At 45.4% G+C, this 26,010-nt stretch overlaps 1 protein-coding gene across 1 annotated transcript in view; it reads left to right on the forward strand.

Moving 5' to 3' along the window:
* Positions 1-26,010, forward strand: part of si:dkey-103g5.4 — a 203,581-nt gene that overhangs the window by 138,640 nt on the left and 38,931 nt on the right. The window contains exons 11-22 of the mRNA XM_038778804.1: positions 1,201-1,318; positions 7,228-7,326; positions 7,545-7,737; positions 10,612-10,774; positions 11,404-11,592; positions 14,183-14,375; positions 14,849-14,988; positions 15,616-15,753; positions 18,063-18,277; positions 20,542-20,699; positions 22,413-22,640; positions 24,582-24,917. Of these exons, the coding sequence (XP_038634732.1) occupies positions 1,201-1,318; positions 7,228-7,326; positions 7,545-7,737; positions 10,612-10,774; positions 11,404-11,592; positions 14,183-14,375; positions 14,849-14,988; positions 15,616-15,753; positions 18,063-18,277; positions 20,542-20,699; positions 22,413-22,640; positions 24,582-24,917 (2,170 nt within the window). The remainder of the gene's footprint in view (positions 1-1,200; positions 1,319-7,227; positions 7,327-7,544; positions 7,738-10,611; positions 10,775-11,403; positions 11,593-14,182; positions 14,376-14,848; positions 14,989-15,615; positions 15,754-18,062; positions 18,278-20,541; positions 20,700-22,412; positions 22,641-24,581; positions 24,918-26,010) is intronic.

Here is a 26,010-nt window from a genome sequence, read left to right on the forward strand (position 1 = left end):
GAACTCCACAAAAGCCCGCAAAATGCTCTGATCATGTTATTGCATAATACGTGCCATTACACCAGCCAATGGTGTTACTCTGAGGCATAACATTACCATTGGCCAGAAACTGAACTGGACTAGTCATATAAACACTGTGGCTACAAGGGCAGGTAAGAGGCTAGGAATCCGTGGCAAGAAACTCACCACCTGACTCCCCAAAGCCTGTCCATAAGACACAAATGGAACACTGGATGAGTGCAGCTCCAACGAGACTCAAAACACTGGATGCCATCCAGGGCAAAGCAGTCCACTTGATTTGCGCCGCATCCACGTTCACTCCCTCCACCACCGACGCACAGTAGCAGCCGTGTGTATCATCTCCAAGATGCACTGCCGGAACTCACCAAGGTTCCTTAGTCAGCACTTTTCAACCCACAACCACTAACCATCTAGACGGACAAGAGCAGCAAGTGAATGGCAAACACCACCACCTGGAGGTTCCCCTCCAAGTCACTCACCACCCTGAAATATATCAGCCGTTCCTTCACTGTCGCTGGAACTCCCTCCCTAACAGCACAGTGGGTGTACCTACACCACGTGGACTGCTGCGGTTCAAGAAGTCAGCTCACCATCTTCTCAAGGACAATTAGGGATGGGAAACAAATGCTGGCCGAACCATAATGCCAATCCCATGAATGAATGTTTAAACAAATCTGCAGGAAGATGGCTAATTCTGCTCTGATCACATTGAGTCAACCACTTCAGATGGGCAGCTGCAAGGGTTAAAATTGGTTCCCGCGCCTCTCAAGGGAGGGGAAAAGGTCAATCAGGGTTCACACTCTATAAGCAAATTGTCCTCTCAATTTCCTGGGCAATGATCTGGGGGAGCACATTGGGCCATTGGTTATAGAAACACGCAATACGTTAACTCAAAGGGTGAGGTTTTAACTCACTCAAAATGCACTCACTTCGAGTTGAAATCAGATTTAATTGCATAGATTGAAACCCTTGCACCACTGTGAACATGAACAGACATTAATCAACTGGGAGGATTGAACCCCGCCACTATAGAAGAGAATTATTGTTCAGATGATTTGCCCAGCAGCGAGGAGTTAAAAGCGTGAAACTATTTCCCTACGAGCTTTACCGATTGAAGAGCGACTTTGTGGTGACCTAAAGCCCAGTCATTTTAATAGTAAATTAAATTTGTCTCTGTAGGTCGATGTTCCTTGGAACCATCTTGGAAGAGTTCTGAACAGCGGAAGCGCCATTGAGGAAAGCCAATGTCCTCCACAATATGGTTTCTCTCAGCCAGTGCACTTAGTGGAAATATCTGGTGAGATTTTATTGTGCCTCGTTGTAGAAGAAAAAAAGTTCCTTATAGTCTCCCAAATCTCAGTTTCCCGTGTGTGCAATAAGAAATGGGATTATTCCATGGACACAGACATGGTGCAGCCACGGTCTAGAAACAGTGGTTTAGCACTGTTGCTTCACAGCGCCAGGGTCCCAGGTTCGATTCCCGGCTTGGGTCACTCACTGTGCGGAGTCTGCACCATTCTCCCCGTGTCTACGGGGTTCTCCGGGGGCTCCGGTTTTCCTCCCATACGTCCGAAAGACGTGCTTGTTAGGTGAATTGAACATTCTGAATTCTCCCCTCTGTGTAACGAACAGGCGCCGATGTGGCGCGACTAGGGGACTTCACACATAACTTCTTTGCAGTGTTAATGTAAGCCTACTTATGACACGAATAAAGATTATTATTATTACAGGATCAAAGCTCTGATTATCAGTGAGCTATATTACAGTAGTCTTTATCGACTGAGGAGGAAATTAATTTTTAAGTGATATAACGATCTGAGGTTTAGGGCTTGTCCTTTGTAGTTGTGTTAGATCGAGAACATAGAGCCCTTGTTAAGTAACCTGCCTTTACTTTTTTTTAAACTTCCAAAGGGAAGTTGGTTAAGACAGAGTGGCAGGGCAGGAGTTAAACCTGCTGGCTTAGAAAGTGGACCATGTTGTGTCTAATCCAGAGGAGGCTCAGTGGTGAATCCTGGGTCTGAGAGGGATCTTCTATGAGGAGAGGTTGAATAGGTTGGGCCTTTACCGTCTGGCTCGTGGTCTAGGGGTATGATTCCGCTACGGCCTTCTTCTGCCGGTAAAATGCGAGAGGTCCTGGGTTCAATCCGGACGTGCCCTGCAAAGCACTTTTTGTGGGAAGTTGTGCGTGGAGTACGAGGAGATAGGAGATGTGCTAAATGAGTATTTTGCGTCTGTATTCACACAGGAAAAAGACAAAGTTTTGTCGAGGACGAATACTGAGATAAGGCTACTAGACTAGAAGGCTTGAGGTTCATAAGGAGGAGGTTAGCGATCTGGAAACGTGTGGAAAATAGATAGTCCCCTGGGCCGGATGGGATTTATCCTAGGATTCTCTGGGAAGCTAGGGAGGAGGATGCTGAGCCTTTGGCTTTGATCTTTAAGTCATCTTTGTCTACAGGAATAGTGCAGAAGACTGGAGGATAGCAAATGTTGGTCCCCCTGTTCAAGAAGGGGATGTAGAGATAACCCCGGTAACTATAGACCAGTGATCCTTACTTCTGTTGTGGGAAAAGTCTTGGAAAGTTTATAAGAGATAGGATATAATCATCTGGAAAGAATCATTTGATTAGAGAATAGTCAACATGGTTTTCTGAAGGGTAGGTCGTGCCTCATTGAGTTCTTCGAGAAGGTGACCAAAAGGTGGATGAGGTTAAAGCAGTTGATGTGGTGTATATGGATTTCAGTAAAGTGTTTGATAAGGCTCCCCACAGTAGGCTATTGCAGAAAATACAGAGGCATGGGATTCAGGGTGATTAGCAGTTTGGATCAGAAATTGGCTAGCTGATAGAAGACAAGGGTGGTGGTTGATGGGAAATGTTCAGACTGGAGTCCAGTTGCTAGTGTGTGTACCACAAGGATCTGTTTTGGTGGCCGCTGCTGTTTGTCATTTTTATAAATGACCTGGAGGACGGACGTTAGAAGGATGGGTGAGTACATTTGCAGATGACATTAAAGTCGGGTGGAGTTGTGGACAGTGCAGAAGGAGGTTACAAGTTACAGAGGGCCATAGATAAGCTGCAGAGCTGGGACTGACAGGTGGCTAATGGAAGTCTAATGCAGAAAGTGTGAGGTGATTCATTTTGGAAGGAATAACAGGAAGACAGAGTACTGGGCTAATGGTAAGATTCTTGGTAGTGTGGACTGAGCAGAGAGAACTCGGTTGTCCATGTCAATAGATCCCTGAAAGTTGCCACCCAGGTGAGAGGGTTGTTAAGAAGGCGTAAGGTGTGTTAGCTTTTATTGGTAGGAGGAATGGAGTTTCGGAGCCATGAGGTCATGTTGCAGTGGTACAAAACTCTGGTGCTCGGCCGCATTTGGAGTATTGAGTGCAGTTCTGGTTGCCACATTAAGGAAGGATGTGGAAGCATTGGAAAGGGTACAGAGGAGATTTAAAAGGATGTGCCTGGTATGGAGGGAAGATCATATGAGGAAAGGCTGAAGGACTTGAGGCTTGTTTCATTAGAGAGAAGCAGGTTAAGAGGTGACTAATTGAGGCATACAAGAGATCAGAGATTAGATAGGGTGGAGAGTGGAGAACCTTTTTCCTCGGATGGTGATGGCTAGCACGAGGGGACATAGCTTTAAATTGAGGGGAGATAGATATAGGACCGATGTCAGAGGTAATGTTCTTTACTCAGAGAGTAGTAAGGGTGTGGATGCCCTGCCTGCAACAGTATGGACTCGCCAACACTAAACGCATTCAAATGGTCATTGGATAGGATATGGACGATAAGGGAATAGTGTAGAGGGACTTTCGAGGGGTTTCACAGGACGGCGCAACATCGAGGGCCGAAGGGCCTGTACTGCGCTGTAATGTTCTATGTTCTATGTGTTCACTGGCGTTTTGACGAATGAGGGTGGCCTTCTTGAGACATAGAGGATTTTTCAGGGGCTTGACCATGGTAGATGCTGAGAGGTTGTTTTCCCTTGTAGGAGAGTCTAGGACCGGAGGGGCATCATCTCAGAGTGAGGGGCAGCCCATTTAAGACAGAGATGAGGAAAGAATTTCTTCTCAGAGGGTGGTGGATCTATGGAATTCTTTACGAGAGAGCTGTAGAGGCTGGGTCATTAAGCATGTTCCAAGACTGAGGCAGGGCAGATTTTTAATCAGTGAGGGAATCAAGGGTTATGGGATAAGGTTAGAAGGGTGGGGTTTAGGATTATCCTATCAGGGATGAGATTCTCGGTTGTTCGCTGGCCGTGGGCTGTCTGTTCCCGGCGGCAGCTCACCCCGGCCCATGGGTTTTCCCGGGCCGCATGGGTGGTTCAATAGGAAATCCCATTTGACAAGCGCGGTGGGAGCATAGAATCCCACCACCCACAGACTATGTGAATTAGGTAGGAAACTTTGACGAAACTTTTGTTTGGTACAGCAGCCTCCTTAAGGACACATTGATTCTGGGTTGTCTTGTCAACCTGATTATGTTCATCAGGTGGCTTGGTTTATCACAGGGCTAAATCGCTGGCTTTGAAAGCAGACCAAGGCAGGCAGCCAGCGCGGTTACATTCCCGTACCAGCTTCCCTTTCCCCGACACGATGCCGCAATGTGGCGACTAGGGGCTTTTCACAGTAACTTCATTTGAAGCTTACTTATGACAATAAGCGATTTTCATTTTCATTTTTCAGCGAATTGCATGCCAAATACTCCGTCTTCGCTAACAGCATTAGCGGGACGGACTCGCAATGGGGAATCTTATGGTCTTTCTGGGTAGGAAAATGGCCAATTTTATGCTGCCATACCACTAAAAAGGCTAAAATAGATCCAACCATATTGAGTAAGGCAATCATTCAGGCATGGTGGCTGCCTCAAACAGGCAGTTATCCCCTTATAAACTTAAACAAGGGAGCTAATGCTTGCTTTGGGACCTCTTTCCAAAATTAGGCTACCCATAATCAGGTTGACAGACAACAGAACCAATGATCCTGAAGGAGGCTGCTGTACCAAACCAATAAGTTTCGTCAAAGTTTCCTACCTGAATTTAGTAGAGTGTGGTGAACAGAAGTGCTTCTCCTGGAACTAAAGACCACTGTCAGCCCTCACTCCAGCTTCTCCCTGATGGCCAACCTCAGGACCTTACATTGCCCTCGCTTTGCTATATACAACTCATTTAAATGAGGCCAGGTGAGGGCCCAATTTTGATCAGGCTTTGGGTCTACAAGATTTGGGGATTGTTTCTTGTGCCCACTTTGTGCTGGCGTGTCACTATCCAGGATCCAGCCTGTGGTAGTATGACTAGGGGTACTACGGTACCTGGGAGTGTAAGCTGCTATTGGTGGAGAAGGCTCGCTGCCCATTGGCCCAAGTGTTGCTTTCCCATTGGTCGAGATGAAGGTAGCTCCGCCCACGAGGTGGAGTATAAGAACCCGTGTTTCCCAGCAGCCATCGTTCTTTCTGTACTCAAGCTGCTGGGCACACTTCTTGTAGATTACAGCCTTCGATTCGGACTACTCCTTTGTTTCTGTGCTTATTGATCGCGCATCACAGCCCCAATGTTTTCCATGCTTTATGGTGCCTACTTCCAATTTATTCAGCAATTGTCCTGGTTTCTCATTGATGCCTTGATCTCTTTTTAAATTAGAAGCAACCCTTGAATGCTTTGCTGATTACAAATTCCCTAAAGACCCAAATGTATTGGTGATGCTTAACTTTGCCAGCCACGCATTTAACAAGCTTATGAGGCATGGCAAACAGGACGATAGAAAATTATGTCAATACTTAATCATGTTTTAATGGGAGGAGAAGCGGATTAAGACACTAAAAGATTTGTTTCTTAGGGGTCGGTTTCCAGCATTAAAGGAGCTGGAAGCGAAGTATGGGCTGGAGCAGGAGGAACGGTTTAGATACATGCAGGTTCGAGATTTTGCCAGAAAGGAGATACAGAGCTTCCCAGTGAAGCCGGCCTCCACATTGCTGGAGGAGGTGCTGACGACAGGGGGACTGGAGAAGGGGGTTAGTGTCGGCGGTTTACGGAGCTATTTCGGAAGAGGAGAAGGCACCACTGGAAGGGATCAAAGCCAAAGTGGGAGTGTGATGAATGTATCAGTAGCTGATATAATGGTAACCTTACCGTTAATGCATTGGCCCTTTAAGACCGAGCTTGGAACCCTGGGGACTCTGCCTCTGGCGTCCGCCCCCAGGAAACGGTATATAAGATAAGGCTCACTCAGGCAACATGTGATTGAGCACACTTCTCTGCTGATGTACAGTTCTCAGAGATTAAAGCCTTTTGAATCATCTATCTACTCTCCTGTGCCATGATTGAGGGTATCTCAGGAAGGTAGAGTTGGGCAAGGATGTGGAGGAGGGGTTCTGGTGTGAGGTGCTCCGGAGAATGAACGCCTCCACCTCGTGCGCGAGGTTGGGGCTGATACAGCTGAAGGTGGTATACGAGCACACCTCACGAGGGCGAGGATGAGCCGATTCTTTGAAGGAGTAGACGATGTGTGTGAACGTTGCAGGGGGGGGGGGGGGGGGGGGGCACTAATCACGTTCATATGTTTTGGTCCTGTCCAAAGCTAGAGGATTACTGGAAGGAGGTTTTTAGGGTAATATCTAAAATGGTGCACATGAAACTGGACCCGGGCCCTCGGGAGGCCATATTTGGGGTGTCGGACCAGCCAGGGTTGGAAACGGGTACGGAGGCAGATGTTGTAGCCTTTGCCTCATTGATCGCCCGAAGGGGATCTGATGGGTTGGAGAGCAGCCTCTCCACCCTGGCCCTGGCGTGGCGGGGGGGGGGGGGGGGGCCTGTTGGAATTCTTGACTCTTGAGAAGGGTTAAGTTTGACTGAGGGGAATGACGGAGAGGTTGTACAAGGGCATTATTCAGTATGCACTTTGAAGAACTGGATAACATCGAACATTAGTTGGGGTGGGTGGGTGGGAGGGTTGGGGGGAGGGGGGGCTGTTTGTATTAATGGTGACTATGGGTGATTCCTGACTACGTTTTATCATTTGTTTATGTAAACATGCGGCTAATGTTTGGGGTTTGGTGGAAGGATGGGATCGTTGTTATTGATATGGGGATTGACATATTTGTTACTGATTATTGTTTATTGTTGGTGGGTGTAAATTTGGGAGAAAATGTGAAAAAGGAAGAGAATAAAAAATTTTTTTTTTTTTAAATACTTAATCGTGTTTTGTAGAAAAAGGTTTCCTGGGCGTATATGATCCGGATCCCAAGAAGATAAAGAGCTTGCTGGAAATGAACCCGCATCAGGATCCATTGTTAAATGTGTCTCCAGGTACTTTAACACCACTCTCATTATCTCTCATTACTGCCTTGACTCCCCTTATACATCTCCTGCTGTAACCTCATTACACTCGGCCAGTGTCGACTGTATTTAACTTGAGCCAATCCACGTTGTTTCACAAACTGTGAATTTTTATGATGCACGCTCACTCTTATTTGGTGTGAGACCCCGTTTTTGGAGTTTATTCTCAGACTGCCTCTATCTTTTAGGTAATGCCACCTTGCCTGTGACATCTCTAACACCTGACGATCTTGAAGCTCAACAGTCAAGAATCCGGCAGTTTGTTGACTCTTCTGTAAATGGCACCTTGTTTTCTGGGATCGTCAACCCCACCACCTGCATCAACATTGGGAGCACTATCTTATTCATTGTGTCTAGAGGGCATTACCCAGTGTATGACATGTATGTATTGTGCTACACCCCATTATGATCTTTCGCGCAATACACTTGATTTGACATACGATTTTCCTGAGAATATATAAGTGCTAAAACCAATTGTATATGAGAATATTATTTGTTTCGGTACCTAGGGTGAGTCAATGTCTTATGTTTTATGACCTTCAATCTTAGAGGGATAACTTAATAGAGTCTGGCAAGAGAGAACGGGAATGTGACTAAGTGGATGGTTATTTCAGAGGGCCAGCACAAGCATCATGGGCCAAATGGCCTCCTCCTATACCCAATAAAGTTCCATGAGTTCTGTGATATTAAGCCCACTGTTAGCATCAAACATTCCCGGGTCAAGTGTGGCACAGTTAGATTTTGGCTTAGAAAGGGTGGACGCAAATAAACTTTCCGTTAGGCGAGGAGACGAGGACCCGTGGGAACAGCCTTAGAATTAGAGGGGGTAAATTCAGAACAGAAATGCGGAGACATTTCTTCAGCCAGAGAGTGGTGGGCCTGTGAATTCATTGCCGCGGAGTGCAGTGGAGGCCGGGACGCTAAATGGCTTCAAGGCAGAGATAGATAAATTCTTGATGTCGCGAGGAATTAAGGGCTACGGGGAGAATGCTGGTAGATGGAGTTGAAATGCCCATCAGCCATGATTGAATGGCGGAGTGGACTCGATGGGCCGAATGGCCTTACTTCCACTCCTATGTCTTATGGTCTTATGGTCTTATGGATTTGGATTTGTTTATTGTCACGTGTACCGAGGTACAGTGAAAAGTATTTTTCTGCGAGCAGCTCAAACAGATCATTAAGTACATGAACATAAAATAAAAAGAAAATATATAATAGGGCAACACAAGGTACACAATGTAAATACCTAGACACTGGCATTGGGTGAAGCATGCCGGTGTGTAGCATTAATCAGGTTAGTCCATCAGAGGGTCATTTAGGAGTCTGGTAACAGTGGGGAAGAAGCTGTTTTTGAGTCTGCTCGTGCGTGTTCTCAGACTTTTGTATCTCTTGCCCGATGGAAGAAGTTGGAAGAGTGAGTAAGCCGGGTTGGAGGAATCTTTGATTTGGGTTAATGATTCCTCTTCTGTGCCCTTAGCACCATTCACGCTTATCACATATAATTCAATCTTTCCACAAGCCAATTTTGTGACTTTTCTGAACAATACGGTCACTTTGTGTTTAATTACAGGTTGTGGATTTCTATCCACTGGGAATGTGTTAAAAACCACCCACGGGTGTTTCAGATCAGAATTCTTATAGCCGGTAGGGAAAGAGGTTCAGCCAGAAAACTGAGGTCAGACTCGGGTTGGAAAGGTGAAAGGGCCGTGCCCTGATCTGACTGGCTTTTCATCAGCTTATACAGTGAAGTGACTGCAGGCAATATATTGAGTATATTCTCAAACATGCTGTTGAATGAAGCAAAGTACAGCCCTTTATCTCGAATTGCTTGTTATTGATTGTCTACTCTTAGTATAATCAGCTTTCAAAGAACAAAGAACAACGAACAAGAAAAGTACAGCACAGGAACAGGCCCTTCAACCCTCCAAGCCAGCGACAACCACGCTGCCCGTCTAAACTAAAATCTTCTACACTTCCTGGGTCCGTATCTCTCTATTCCCATCCTATTCATGTATTTGTCAAGATGCCCCTCAAATGTCACCATCGTTCCTACTTCCACCACTTCCTCCGGCAGCGAGTTCCAGGCACCCACTACCCTCTGTGTAAAAAAACTTGCCTCGCACATCTCCTCTAAACCTTACCCCTCACACCTTAAATCTATGCCCCCTAGTAATTTACCCCTCTACCCTGGGAAAAAGCCTCTGACTATCCACTCTGTCTATGCCCCTCATAATTTTGTAGACCTCTATCAGGTCGCCCCTCAACCTCCGGCGTTCCAGTGAGAACAAACTGAGTTTATTCAACCGCTCCTCATAGTTAATGCCCTCCATACCAGGCAACATCCTGGTAAATCTCTTATGCACCCTCTCTAAAGCCTCCAAATCCTTCTGGTAGTGTGGCGACCAGAATTGAACACTATACTCCCAAGTGTGGCCTAACTAAGGTTCTATACAGCTGCAACATGATATGCCAATTCTTATACTTAATGCCCCGGCCAATGAAGGCAAGCATGCCGTATGCCTTCTTGACTACCTTCTCCACCTGTGTTGCCCCTTTCAGTGACCTGTGGACCTTTACACCTCGATCTCTCTGACTGTCGATACTCTTGAGGGTTCTACCATATAAACAGTTACAGGTTTAAGGCTGAACACAAATATTTATGGTTAATTTCTGACATAACAGTATAAGGGGAAAGAACTAAGAAGAGCACTTTGAAATATTGCACAGGGCTTTTATCATTAGAACAGTGCAATGCATTTATTATGAATGAGGAGACACTGTAGGGTGGTTAGAAACAGGCTGTGAAACACTTATATGATGCCGTAAGTACAAGAACAAATTAAGAAATTTGGTACATGGAGCTTGAGCAAATTCTTTATAGAGAGTTTGTGTGTGAGGTTATGGGCTAGTGGTTGAGGCAGAAACCATGCCAACGGGTGAATAAAGGAAACAGAATTATAGGAATATGGAAACATATTGTGTAAATGTGTATGGAACTGCTTGCTTGTGTGGAGGGTAAATGCTGGCAGACACTGGTTGAGATAAATATCTTGTTGCCATGTGTGTAGAGCAAAGGCATCAAGGCTGAATGGCCCATAAGCACTCTTTGTCAATGTTTCAGAGACCATCATGCACTTGGACATGGTATATGAGAATAAGAAGTACCATCGACATCCCAGTGTCTTTGGGCAAATGGGGCAGAAAAATTAATAAGAAACGTTGATGAGAGATATACTGAATTGTTCTTTCTTTTAGTGAAAATCTTTACAACACAAACAGTGAGTTTGACTGGGGAGTGTTCCGTGGCCTTGCTGAGGAGATGGGACTGAACCCGAACACATCGTGGCTCTTCTTAAACCGTTTCGGTCAGTCTGGGGTACATGTCTTCCAGCTGAACAGCAATCCCAACAAGAAGATGGTGCGTATCCCATTTTCTGATCTTGCTCCAGTTATCTATCTCAAAATCCCCAGAAGGAAAATAAAAACAGTAAAACGGGGAAATAAGAATACTGCTCTGAACTGGCCCTGTACACTTTAAAATGGAACACCAGTAAGATGGGGAAACAGCTTGTGTAAATGTGTACGGACCTGCTTGCTTGTGTGGAGGGTAAATGCTGGCAGACACTGGTCGAGATAAATGTCTTGTTGCCATGTGTGTGGAGCAAAGGCATCAAGGCTGAATGGCCCATCAACGCTCGTCGTCAAGGTTTCAAAGACCATCATTCACTTGGTCAGGGTACAGAAGAATAAAAGGTACTAGCGATATCCCAGTGCCTTTGGGAAAATGGGGGCAGAGCATTAATAAGAAATATTGATGAGATGTACTGAATACTGGTCCGAATTGTGTTTTCCTTCTGGGTGCTTATTGCTAAACCTTTAATGATGCAGTTTTGTCACAAATGGACCTCATTTCTGAGCTTGCTTTTCTGACATTAGCCTACATGACCCCAAAGTTTTGATTCTCTCCCCGATAAACATGGCAACAATATGCGCTGATCACTTCAACTTTCTAAATGGGAAATGTACTCGGATCTATTTCTTTTTCAGTATATCCGAGTGATGCCCGTCGGAGGACAGTGCTACGAAGAAGGCCCCTTCTTCCCCACCACGCCGAGAAACATTATCCGCATGGGTATCGGCAGGACCCCAGATTTGTGGCTCAAACCAGACTGGCTCCTCATTTGCAGCTTGTTGATAACATCAGTAATAATGGTCGGTGTCTGTGCAGGATTGCTGGTGAGCAAGGGTTCCAGTTATTACTTGTTCCAACGTTCAGGAGATTTTCAGGCAGTTTGCAAATCCGTTCATGAGATCTGGGAGACACTGGCACTAATTGCCCTTGAACCTGAAAGGGCATCAGTGAATCATTTTTTGACAACAGTCGTTAATCATTAGCCTATAAATTTTGTTGAATTCAAATTCCACAATCTGCGATGGTGGGATTCAGACAGAACATTATCCTGAGTGTCTGGGTTATTAGTCCAAGAATAACACCACTGTGCTACCAGCCACCTCCCCTGCTAAAGTACAATTGTTTTTTTCTCGGCTATGTATTACTGGAAGTATCAATCATTGATATGTATGATGTCATGATATTGTTGCAAACATGTTCTGAAGCGCAATTTGAACATGCATTGTCAAATGAATTTGGTTACATTTAGTGCGGCCCAAATTTAAGAAAATTCTTTCTTCTCAAAACAGAACCACTGGGGCTAAGAAGGCAACAGACTGAATCTTCCACAAATACTGTAATGATCATTAAATGGGTCAAACTACTCTCCATATTTCATTGTGACTAAATTAGGCAACGTTGATTCACAAAGACGCATTCTACATAAACAGTTCATGGTTGGTTAACCTTAGTGAAGACACATTTCTATTGGTAAACGTACCAAGTGATTTGATACTGAGATACGTGGAATAAGAATGCCCTATGTTTATACATTGATAGAATTGATGCCGATGAGCCTGCTGGGGTCATGGGTTCAAGTCCCACTCCAGAATTGGAGCATGGAAATCAAGGCTTACACTCTGGTGCAGGACTGGGGGATTGCAGCACTGACATCTTCCAGATCAGACGTCAAACTCAAGCTCCGGGTGCCTCTCTACACCCCCCCCCCCCCCCCCCACCACCACCTTTCAGGTGAATGTAAAAGATTCCACAGTGCTTGTTCAATGAAGAGCAGGGGAGTTCTCCATGGTGGCTTGGTCAATATTTATCCTTCGACCAACATCACAAAATCAGATTACCTCCTGTTTCGATGCCCCGGGCAAGTGCGCGATCAATTCCAGCCCCGCTCATCCCGAGTCACAACACAAGTGAATTAACCAATAATTCTTGTAAAAATCCCGGAGACCGTTTAACTGTGCCACCCTCTACTCACACACACCGGACAGACAAACACAGAAGGGTGGAAAGGGGTTAAAAAAATAATAAGGAATCAGGGCAAAGGGTAAGAGTTCTTGTTTCAAATGGTGAGTTTTTTGCAGGCGGCTATATCCCAGCTCATTGGCTGTTCAAAGCCTCTGGTTTGCAGCTGTTGATGGTCTTCTTGGCAGAGTCATTCATTCAGTACGGTAATTACAGGCAGCAGGCTTTCTACTAGAAAGACACTTCAGTTTTTATTAAACTGGGCCTTCAGCTCAAAGATTCACATTCCGGCCTGTTTAGTTCTTGAGAGACTTTGCCTCACATCAAACCCTGCTTCAAGCCCATGGTTTGAGTTCACTTCGCTGCAGTCTCAAGAGGGTCATGCCCAAATCTGCTTAGAGAGTGAAAAGACCTTTTACACTGGATTTTCAGAGGGAATTCATTAGATGTTTTAGATAGAGAGTTGGAACTCCTCCATCCAGGCTGCAGAATCTAAGTGAAACTAACTCCAGCCTTGTGACGCTGAGAAACATGTCAGTCAGATCAGAACCAATTACCACTGGGGTTACTGGGCTGGGCACCACTTTTAGGCCGATTCATTGTCCACCAGCCAAGTCAGTCAAACCAAGTCATCATCAATATCTCCTGCTGCTGCAAACCTTGCTTGAATTAAAAGCACAGGCCACATACAAACTGCTTTATCTAAAAGTCACAGGTCCATTAATCCTCCATGGATCAAAAATGTAATAGCAAAAAAGGAAAGAAAGAGCAATAAGGGGCTAAACCGGGAACAAACAGGAGTGAACCTTACCCTCGTCATAATCACATTGCTGTTCACGGTAGCTTTCTGTGCACAAATTCGTTGCTGTGTTTCCCACATTACAAAAGTGACTGTGCTTCCAAAGTGCTTCAGGTGGGATGTCCTGCAGTCATGAAAGGTGCTATACAAATGCAAGTATTTAATTTTAATCGCAGGGTGGCGCAAAGTTACCTGATTTTATCCAAATCATCCATGGGGGGGGGGGGGGGGGGGGGGGGGGGGATGGGTGTTGTAATTGGCTTCAGCATTCCTGTACCTGTGAGCAGAAAAGTAAACCAAACTTCCTCTAACCTCGCTGTTTCCCAGCGACCTTTACTGGACTCTGAGCTGATGTACAAACAGTGAGATATTGGAGGGTTCCTTGTCTGTGTGGAGAGGCATCTGAGTATGAGTAAAAGGGAGCAAAATTTGTTTTGTGTTATCACACTGAACAGGCAATGTTGTATCAGTCACCAGATGTATGTCCCATCTGATATTCAATTCTACTGAAGACATGGGACTGAATATTAAGCATGGCGTAGAAGAGATGACCCTCCCACACAAGGTGAATTTGTATTGCATTTTCTCTGGCAAGGAGGAAGGATGGGGTGCCACAATTGGTGGGTGGGAAAATTCATTTACATTCAAATCTTCAGCTTCTCTTTAGAAAATGCAACTGGCCTGAGAAAGCACCTGTTGCCCCAAGTTACCGGAGTCTACACAAGGCGTACAACTTTGATGACTACTCTTCGAAAGGAGCTTCCGTCATTGCTGTAAAGAAATTCCATCGGAGCCTGCACTTTAAGGAGCAAACTGAGGAAAACGAAGAGGGCGGAGAAGGAGGCGAAGGTGGGTATTTGGGCACTTTAGGGTCCTAGAGCTTTACAGCACAGAAAGAGCCCTTCTGTCCATCGTGTGTGTGCCGGCAAGTCATACACAATCAGATATGACAACAGTGCAGGTATAGAGTAACATGGCCCAGGTATCAGGTACTCTTTCTAGAATATTGTTAGGAAACTATGGAGTGGCATCTAACTGCAAGTATTGTACACTGTCCCGTTTTGGACTGAGAGGTTGGATTTAGAACAGGTTGGGAGCTTAATTATAAAGAGAAATACTTTCATTTCGAGAATATTGGCTTGCATTTCTCCTATTAATGATAGGTTTGAAGTAAGATAATAATTTTGCAGGAAGCCATGCATCCAAATAGTGCACAGCAAGATCCCATAAAGAGCAAATTGGATGAAGTTGTCTTATAATCTTTTGTCTCTTATAATGTTTTGCAATTTAAAAAATAAATAAATAAGACTATTTTGTTTTAGATTCTATCCTGAAAAACGATGAATTTTGGGATTATGAGCGACAAATTGATTTGGAATTCTTTAATACCAACACATTCTATCGAATTCTTCTGAGGCAGTCACTTGCTGTGTCAGTCCGACTAAGTCAGCATAAGAATGAGGTAAGACGTAAAAAGAGTTGTGCGCCTTGATGTAGCCTCAGATATAGCTTTTAACAAAAGGAATCCCTCAAAGGGATTTCCATTGCCTCTTCCATCACCAGGAATTAATTTATAAGCAGATTTATGTTGCCCAATGAGAGTATAGTTTGTCATTGAGGTTAGTTACATGCGTCACTTTTTGATGGCCAGATTCAAATAAAGTTACTCCTGCATTGCTAGGGTGTGACAAATCCAATTTAACTATATTTATTGTTAAATAAATTATTATATAATTATTATTTATAATAAGTTATTATATAATTAAGTGTTCAACCTAATGAAATTTAATACATCTCCCCCATCTCCTGTGACGTTGCACATGGGGAGCCAAGACTAAATGCGACCTTCAAATCGGGCTGGTTTAGCACAGGGCTAAATCACTGGCTTTAAAAGCAGACCTAGACAGGCCAGCAGCACGGTTCAATTCCCGTACCAGCCTCCCCGAACAGGCGGCAGAATGTGGCGACAAGGGTCTTTTCACAGTAACTTGAAGCCTACTTGTGACGATAAGCGATTTTCATTTTCATTTCAAATCGAGTCCATTAATAAGCAACGTGTAAAAATGTATTCCAAATCTCTTCTACCTAGGTGAAGAAATTGTACCAAAAAATAGCTAAGGAGACCAATTCACTCAGGGAACTTTGGATGGAGAGAATGAACTTTGCTGGAAAAGGAATGTTTATTAACAAAAGAGACATGGCGATGTATGTCAAGACTTGCCACAAGGTGAATATGTTGATTTTCAATTTCTGGGGAAAAGCCAAATGGACTCGGGAACATTGGGCAGGACTTTCCACCTGTTCCCACCTGCGTGATCTCCGGTCCTGCCGAACGCGACCCCCCCCCCCACCCCCACCGCGGGTTCTCTGGCGGCAGAGGGTGCAAACAACGGGAAAGTCCATTGACAGCGACAGGACCAGTAGATCCTGCCGTTGGCCAATGGCAAATTGTCTCTGCAGGTGCAAAACATCCTGGGGGCGAGGGGGGGGGCGAGGGAGGGGGTGGAATCTCACCCCGTTAACTCCATTTTTTCTCCCTACAGATGCGGCCAGACCTGCTGAGTTTTTCCAGCATTCTGTTTTTTGTTCAGATTCCAGTTGCCGCAGTTTTTGCCTTTAATTATTATGCTGATTTACAAGACCACCTTTGCGGTCTTCCATAGTTTGGAAATTGGGAGTCAGTGTCAAGTTGCCTTATCCATCATTTCTTGAGCGCATCTATCACTACATCTGCAATAAATGCTCAATATTGGCACCATCAAAAAATATTGCGCAAGTGAAAATGGAGGCACAGGCCCGGGGGGTCAGGGCAGAACTCAGGTTAGACATGAAAGGAGGCAAAATAATTACATTTATTGAACATGGAGATTAGATCTTGCAATTTAAAAAAAAAATAATTCAGATTATTTTTTTTATTTTTTAAATTTGTTTATAAATTTAGAGTACCCAATCATTTTTTCCAATTAAGGGGCAATTTAGCGTGTTCAATCCACCTACCCTGCACATCTTTGGGTTGTGGGGGCGAAACCCACGCAGACATGGGGAGAATGTGCAAACTCCACACGGACAGTGACCCAGCCGGGATTCGAACCCGAGTCCTCAGTGCCGTGAGGCAGCAATGCTAACCACTGTGCCACCGTGCTGCCCTATTTGTTTTAGAGCCTATCCTGAAAAACAATGTATTATGGGATTATGAGCAACAAATTGATTTGGAATTCTTTAATACCAACACATTCTATTGAATTCTTCTCAAGCAGTCAGGTCCTGAGACCTCCTCCAGTACGCCAGCTCTCTCCCCAGGGCGCCTCTAGGTCCTCAAACCCTTGCCTCAATACTTCCTTAATTTTCAGATTCTACAGGTGACGTATTTTAAGTTTTTTGTTTGCATCCAGACTTGAAAGGATTCCAAACCGGAAGATGAGGAATGAACTTTTGGAACAAGCCAAGCGAATATTTATGATCGTGGTTTTCTGCTCTGCACTGCTCAGTGGATCCTGGTTTTGCGTAAAAAAATATATTGTGATCTGGTATAAAATGTTTTTAAAAAGTCAAAATGAAATCCCTTTAGACAAACAATATACCCACTTTTAAAACTGTTGCTGATTAATGAGGAAACTTTGAGCTAACTATTATATGGATTTTATTTTTTATTCTGGGCATCACTGGCGAGGCCAGCATTTATTCCCCATCCCAGTTACCATTGAGAAAGGGGTGGTGAACTGCCTTCTTGACCCGTGCAGTCTGTGTGGGGTAGATGTGGTGTTCTTTGTGGTTTTGATCCGAGGACGGTTGGCGTAGTGTTCACAAAGACCACAACCAGCTTTTATATTAAACAAAGCTAAAGATTTATTTACACTACTTAATTGGATTCAACACTTACTCCTATATAATAAACAGTTGATAATAAACATACAATCTACCCTCATCTACTACTAATCTCTACACTAATATAATAACTGTGATCTGCTCTCACTCACACTATCTTTCCTACAGTCTGTCTTCCAGCTTTCTCCTCAACACTTTCTCCAGGAAGGCTTAGCATCAATGCTTTAGGTAGCTCTGCACCTAGTTCCCTCTGGTGGTTGATTTGGACGTGACGTTAACCCTTACAGTTCTATGGGCAGCACGGTGGCCTAGTGGTTAGCACAACCGCCTCACGGCGCTGAGGTCCCAGGTTCGAATCCCGGCCCTGGGTCACTGTCTGTGTGGAGTTTTCACATTCTCCCCGTGTCTGCGTGGGTTTCGCCCCCACAACCCAAAAATGTGCAGAGTAGGTGGATTGGCCACGCTAAATTGCCCCTTAATTGGAAAAAATAATTGGGTAATCTAAAAAAAAAACCCTTACAGTTCTGTACATTTATTATAATGTCGCAGGGTTGTTGATTTCTAGAATGGATTGTCACTTCACTGCGAGGAATGGGAACCCAGCTGAAAACGTTCTTTGAAATTGAGAGCTTATACCTTGAATTCACGCGTCTGAATGAGTCAGAAGCTAAGAAATGACTGACTGATTCCATGCCTACGTTGTTCTTTCAGATGAGGTTAGAGATTGAGAGGCGAAAGCATATCGGGCTAGAATTTGAAGAGATCCTCAACAAGCAGCAGCAACTACTCCACAATGACTGGAGATGCCGAGAAGAGCAACAGGTGACCTTCAGCACAGCCCTGAGAGCAGCGGTCCTGTTACTGGAGGAACACATTGGCAACAGTGAGGATAAAAAGGCCCTGCTGAGCACCAGGGACCCTGAACGGTAGTTATCTTGAGCTATAAGAAGAGCTGGATTGGTGGATGGGCTGAAAGCATTTATTGTCATTTTCTTTTTAAGTACGCTGTGTGCCAAAATTTTAATCTACGATAATTCAAATTAGTATTTCCAGAAGTGTTATTCTTTCCACTGTGTGTTAAGTCACTTATGCCCAGTAGGGCCAGAAGTAGACATCCAGGCCTATTCCGCCATTCAACGAGATCAATAACTACTTGCATTTATATATTGCCTGGAGTCGTAAAACATCCAAAGACACAAATCAGGCCTGCTCTTTATCTCAGCTTCACTGAACTGCCCTTTGTTACACTTCCCTTAATGCCCTTCCCTAACAAAACCAATCGATCTCAGTCCTGAAAAGCTCCACTGAACTGCCCTTTGTTACACATCCCTTAATGCCCTTCCCTAACAAAACCAATCAATCTCAGTCCTGAAAATTTCCAGTCTCTTTAGAGAAGTGAGTTCCACATTTACGCTTTCCTCCATGTGGAAAACCTGTTCCCTGATTTCACTCCTGAATGTAGAGTAAAGGGTAAAGACAATGCTTAATATTGATGTCGGGTCGCATGACAGAGAAGCAATTGGGAGGAGACGTTCCGACCATGTAGACAAATACATGAAAAGGATGGGAATAGAGGGATACGGACCCAGGAAGTGTAGAAGATTTTAGTTTAGATGGGCAGCATGGTCGGCGCAGGCTTGGAGGGCCAAAGGGCCTGTTCCTGTGCTGTACTTTTCTTTGTTCTTTGTTCTCGTGTAGAACTCTAATTGGATAAACAGTAATGGTTGTGCGAAACTACAGACTCGAGCAGCTTACTTTGGGGTAGCAGAAAATTCCCAAACCCCTGTCTAGACCCCAACCACACAACAAAACATCAAATGGCCAAGCTACAATTTTAAGATTGTCTCCCCTGTTCTTGATTCCTCCACCAGAGGAAATAGGTCTCCGGATGGAATCCTCCATGATCAGTGGGTGGCTGGCCCACTGTCTGCAAAAGCACCAACACACCCGTGCTGATTCTGAGGAAGAAGGCCCACTGTATCCTCTGCCCATCAGGCAGCTCAGTGGGCAGTGCTAGACCTTCCTCCAGACTGAAGACAACCTCCTGCCCACCAAGAGCTTCCAGCCAATCAGTGGCCAGCAGCTCTTGCACCTGGCGGTGACAAGGAGGAGACCATTGCCGCTGCCGGGACAACAGGCCCCAGAGTACCAGGATCGGAGCATCCCGGAAAAAAGGTAAGTTCTATTGTCGGGGTGGTGGAGGGTGAGAATCTCATGGCATGGGGGTCATGGGGAAGGGGCTGGCATCAAGGGCAAGGAACTGTGGCTGTCAGGGACCACCCTCTTGCTTCATATCATGCCCTTGATCATGTACAGATTAGTACAGATTGAGGGACGCTGAAAGGACATCCAGCTGACCCACAGCTCACAGAGTTTTTCCCAGAGCCACATGTCGACAGGCACGCCTGGAGCTGGGAAGATTGCAGCGGTGCTGGGAACAGGCCCTTCCGTGGTCATTAACAGGACTTGAGCATCACAAGTGGAGGCAGAGTGGGACAGCTGACCCGCTGCCAACCCACCAGATTTTCAGGCTCACCTGCCTCGATCCTAGTCTGTGAGGGCAGAAGATTCATGAACCCCTTAATCACTTTGCATATCACCACCTCACCCTCCTGAGGTCAAGGGAATAAGAGCCAGGTTCATGCTCCTATGGTTCTGCAGCTCATCATGTCGGCGCCAAACATCAAACACCTATCTATTTTAATACAAGAGTCGACAATGGTTTCACGGTCACTATTACTGAGGCTAGCTTTTTAGTTCCAGATTTATGAACTGAGTTTATTTAAATTCCACCACCTGCTGTGGTGGGATTTGGACCCGTGTCTCTGGAGCATTAACCTGGGCCTCTGGATTACTCGTCTGGAGACATTACCACCACCCCCCTATCTGTCCTCAATTTGTACCTTTTCCAAACTGGCATATCTTTCCTGTGTAAACTCAGTCATGAGCCAGCCACCTCTCACAAGATTGAAATTTGGCCTGTGTGGGAATTGTGCGGGTCACGGCTGTTTTGAAATTGTGGTTGAAAATGTCACCCATTTAATGATACAACTTGCCAATGTCCCATCATCTTCTGCTAAATTCAGATCTGTGCTCCATCTTTTTTTGCCCGATTGAGATCACAAACCACCTTCTTAACCCATCAAAAATTGTGATTTTTTTTCAATTCCTCTTTAATGTTCTTTTTTAGAGTTGCTGGGCAGATCGAAGCATTGATGCTACAAATGTCAGATGCTATCACAAACGAGTGTCAGAGATTAAACACCTGGGCTTTGTTGGGGGAAGGAATAGGTGCCCAGCTGGTAAGCAAGAAGACTTCAGTAGGTCTTTCCAAGGAGGAATTAATGGGTAAGAAAACTTCTATGTCTCTATGACTTCCCAGGTATACCTGCTGAAAGGATGTTTTTGACAAAAACCAATGTACTGCTGGATAAAGTATGATGGTGAGGTTAAAATCTTGATGCACGCAAATGAACAAGTTCCTCGACTTGCTGGTATAGTTCATTGAAAATGTTGCTCAACAACTTATGTCTTTTATAACATTCTTTGCATCCGTCAAGAAGGTTAGTTATGATTATGTTAACCAGTTAGCTGTCATGTCTTTTTGATATTTTAACTATTTGTTAAATTTGCGCACAAGGGAATGTCATACAAACACATTGAAATGTTCGTTTAAATATTACGGATTTTGGGAGGCACTGCTGTAGAAACCTTGGTATATTTCTCTAGTGCACCCAGGTACACACAAAGTATAGCTTCTGTGCCCTGGCGGAGGACGAGGCGTTTAAGTAGATCGATGGGGTGCAAATCAGTCAGGATGCATTGTCCTGGATGGAATTGAGCTTCTTGAATGCTGTGGTAACTGCGCCCCTCCAGGCATGTGGAGAATATCCCCTCACACTTCTGGCCCCTGTCTTACACCCTGGTTCTTGCAAGTTCATGAACTGGAGGGCAGCACGGTGGCGCAGTAGGTTAGCACTGCTGTCTCACGGCGCCGAGGTCCCAGGTTCAATCCCGGCTCTGGGTCACTGCCCGTGTGGAGTTTGCACGTTCTCCCCGTGTCTGCGTGGGTTTCGCCCCCACAACCCAAAGATGTGCAGGCTTGGTGGATTGGTCACGCTAAATTGCCCCTTCATTGGAAGAAAATGAATTGGGTACTCTAAATTTAGAAGAAAACAAGTTCATGAATTGGATGAAAAATACTTTCCAAAAATGATGAGTCAATATTTAGGAGATAAATACTTAATTAAAAAATAGGTCATGGTACCAGTGAAACAGAATTACTCCTTTAAGTTTTACTAAAGACTTGGCCCAAGTGGGACTTCCAGCCCTCTGGATCAACCAGCCAATTGGGTTGGCCAGCAGCTCACGGGTTCGCACCAGGAAGTCACCAGTGGCCACTGCTGGGACTTCAGAAGGAAAAGAAGAACATGGCCTGTAGATTCCTGCAATTGGCAAATTACACCACCAGAAAAGCGAACCTCCCCCTACCCCCACCCCCAATCCCACTGCTTCCGTCCTCCTTCCCACACTTCAGACATTCAAGTTTTAAAAATCAGGTTGACTGTTCTCGCCCTGCTGCCCACACACCATGGGCAACGTGAGGTGTGGGCAACATATTATCAGGGTCAAATGACTTGAGAACAAGTAAAATTGATGCTTAACTATTTGAATATGTGGGATGGGTTGCTGCTTTTGACCCCCCCTCCCCCCCCCCCCCCCCCCCCCCCCCAATCCCCTGCTCCCTATTATGGAAGTGAGCTCATCGTGAGCGGGAAGGTGGTGGGATGGGCATCCGCTTTATTTTACGTGGCCCCCCCCACCCCCGGCCACACCCGTGGGAAACATGCCCTCTGGTGCCCTGGGGGCATTTAAAATTCAGCCCAATGACTCTACAACACTCGCAATTCCTGAAAGACGGTGCTCCATTCCAATCTCACCCTTCCCCCGCCTCCTGTTCATCCCACACCCTTCCCCAGGCAGTCGGTGATGAAAGGTGCCTCAACAATGAAATGTCGGAATACTGCATTTTTCAAACTAACTTTTATCTTCAAATGACAGGAGCCGACGGAACCATCAGAGCGTGTGATCTCCTCCAGGTGGATCAGCTGACAGGACTGGTTATTCCGAGGCCCGATGCAGTGATGCTTCTGGCCAATCAACAGACCGTGGCTGTGCCCCGCGGCTTCTTCCTTCACCCTCAAACGGGGCGGGTGCTCCCTATTGCTGGCAACCTGTGTTACGACCCCGTGCGATCCAGGCTTCTCCCGATCACAGACTTGACAACAGGTCAGTTCCCTGAAGCAAAGAGCCAGCTGTTAACTATGAGAACAAAATACATCTTAAAGGCCATTAGAGACACAGCACAGCAAAGCCATCCTATGTACTAACTAAAGGGGATTATACGTGAAATATTTGCCTGATAACTTTGTTAATGATCGATAAATAGTGGAAGTGACAAAGATTGAGCATGAATCTTCATTCCCAGCCTAGCCGAACAGGATGATGGGGCCAGAGGTTAGCTGGACGCAGTCACTCATGAAATTACAGAATGGTACAGCAGAGAAGGCAATTGTTCGATCTCTCTGAAGGAGTTATCCAGTTAATCCCACTCCCCTGCTCTTTTCCCATCCTCTTGTAAATATTTTCCCTTCCAATATTGACACAGTTCTCTTTCAAACGTTGCTGTTGAACCTACTTTCATTATCATTCTTTCATGCAATTTAACTTTTATTAGGCCAGTGTCTAATATTGCTATGGTGATTGACTCAAATTTTACATCATTGCTTTGATCCTTGGGTGTGCTCCTCACTCCAAATCTTCACCACCAACCAATTCCACAAGTTTATTTCTCTCTTTCCCTCACTCTCTCTACCCTGCGGGACACTGCACAGTAGCAACTATCTCTTTTATTCACGTGATGTGGACACCACTGGAAAGGTCACCACTTAGATAGAACAGTACAGCACAGAACAGGCCCTTCGGCCCTCGATGTTGTGCCGAGCAATGATCACCCTACTCAAATCCACATATCCACCCTATACCCGTAACCCAACAACCCCCCCCCCACCCCCCCCCCCCCCCCCCCCCCCCCTTAACCTTACTTTTTAGGACACTACGGGCAATTTATCATGGCCAATCCACCTAACCTGCACATCTTTGGACTGTGGGAGGAAACTGGAGCACCCGGAGGAAACCCACGCACACACGGGGAGGACGTGCAGACTCCGCTCAGACAGTGACCCAGCCGGGAATCAAACCTGGGACCCTGGAGCTGTGAAGCATTTATGCTAACCACCATGCTACCGTGCTGCACTTATCGCCCAATGTTAATTGTCCTTGCAGAGGCAGTGGTGAGCCACTTTCTTGAACACAACTGACCACTAGCTTAGTGGGCTACTTCAGAGGGCAGTTAAGAATCAACCACATCTCTGCGGGTCTGGTGCCCTGTGCAGGCCAGGGTAAGATTGGGAGAAGTCCTGCTTTAAGGGATGTTAGTGAACTGCTTAGGTTTTTATAACAATCTGGTGGTAACCATTACTAATACTAACTTTTAATTACAAACTTATTTATTTGGTTGAATTTAAACTTCCCAGCTTCTGTGCTGATAATGGAACTCATGTTTGCTAGATTGTTAGTCCAGGCCTCTGGGTTACTTGTCCAATAACATATCCATTATGCTATCATACGAGAATGCGTAAACCACCAGGTAAATTATTTAAAAAGCAGAAGGGATTTAAAAATCTGAGAGAAATAAACAGTGAGAATTAGCAGATGATGAATGCAAAAAATTTGTCAACATTAGTCACTCAAAGCCAGAAAACAACAAAAGAATTTCCTGCGTTGTTTTCAGTGTTTCATTTTGTTTTAAGGGCAGAAAACGAAAATTGTGTGACATCAGTTATTGCTGTCTGAACTATTATTGATGTGGAGATACTGGTGTTGGACTGGGGTGGGCACAGTAAGAAGTCTTACAACACCAGGTTAAAGTGCAACAGGTTTGTTTGCAGTCACGAGCTTTCGGAGCGCAGCTCCTTCCTCAGGGGAGTGAAGGAGCTGCGCTCCGAAAGCTAGTGACTCCAAACAAACCTGTTGGACTTTAACCTGGTGTTATAAGACTTCTCACTGAACTATTATTGATGCTGAACGATTATTTGAAGTAAGTAAGAAAGTTTAGAGCTATGGGCATACAGAGTACACCTCGTTTTACTTCTTACTTTCCAATCTTAGGAGTGGTCTGCCAAAGTGAGGAACATGTGATTCCATACGTGCCACACCCACTGAGTCCAGACACTGGCCTCCCAGTGAAGCTTCAGCTAAGGAGCCTGCATCGTCAGAGTGAGTTGAAACTGGGAGGACCAATTGGAGATGCAAAGACGGGCATAGAAGTGCCCATCTTGGCTGTGACCATTCATCTGCAGACCGGCCTTGTCTATCCATTAGGAGGAACTTACATTAGCCCAGCCACAAACATGTTGGCACCAATTGAGATTGGAGCACCGATGGTCCACACGAAGACTGGCCAGGTGGTATCCATCATAGGTGTTGGCCTTGACACCAGTACAGGTAACAGTGATGGTCCAATGAGATGTGAATAATAAAGAGGGTAAATAAGGTACAGCAACCTCACTCCAAAATACCCTTCGTAGAGTTTACGTCAGGAGAATTTAAGTGGAGTTTGGATGAGCGAGGAGATGCATATCGAACGGGATTGAGAATATACTGGAGAGATTCATTCAGTAACCAGGAATTTCCAAAACACATTGGAGGCTAGGAGATATCAGAACAGCAGGAATTGCTCTTTCTAAGTCACAAATGGCATTCTCAGTGACTATTGTCATGGTGCATTGTGCTTCTTCATTTTATTTGACACCGCCATAGCCTTTGACGTGGTCTATTGCTCCATCCTCTCCAATGCCTCTTGTTCAGTTTCCAGCACAATGGAACAGCCCTCACTTGGTTCCAATTGTAGACAGAGCATTTCCAGCAGCGGTTTCGCTACTCACCTATGTGCAGCACTCTCCTCGATCTATATACTGTGGCTTGCAGCATCATAAACAGGAATAGGATGTTTCCACATCATGTGACACCCATTTCTACGTCACCACCAGCTTTCCCATTTGTTCTGTTCTGAGCTGTTTCACTGCTTGGCATTTTAAAAATACAGTAGAGTAGAATCATAGTATTTAGGGGTTGGTTTAGCACAGGGCTAAATCGCTGGCTTTGAAAGCAGACCAAGGCAGGACAGCAGCAAGGTTCAATTCCCGTACCAGCATCCCCGAACAGGCACCGGAATGTGGTGACTAGGGGCTTTTCACAGTAACTTTATTTGAAGCCTACTTGTGACAATAAGCAATTTCTTTTTCTTCTCCTACAGTGCAGAAGGAGGCCATCCAGCCCATCGAGGCTTTACTGGCTCCTGGAAAGAGCACCCTACTTCAGCCCGTACCTCCCGTACCTCCGCCCTATCCCCGTAACCCAGTAACCCCAGCTAAGCTTTTTTGGACACTAAGGGTAATTTATCATGGCCAATCCACCTAACCTGCACATCTTTGGAGGAAACCTGAGCACCCGGAGGAAACCCACGCACACACGGGCAGAACGTGCATTCTCCGCACAGAAAGTGACCCAAGCCGGGAATCGAATCCGGGTCCCTGGA

Source organism: Scyliorhinus canicula, chromosome 19 (assembly GCF_902713615.1).
Source record: "Scyliorhinus canicula chromosome 19, sScyCan1.1, whole genome shotgun sequence".
NCBI lineage: Eukaryota > Metazoa > Chordata > Chondrichthyes > Carcharhiniformes > Scyliorhinidae > Scyliorhinus > Scyliorhinus canicula.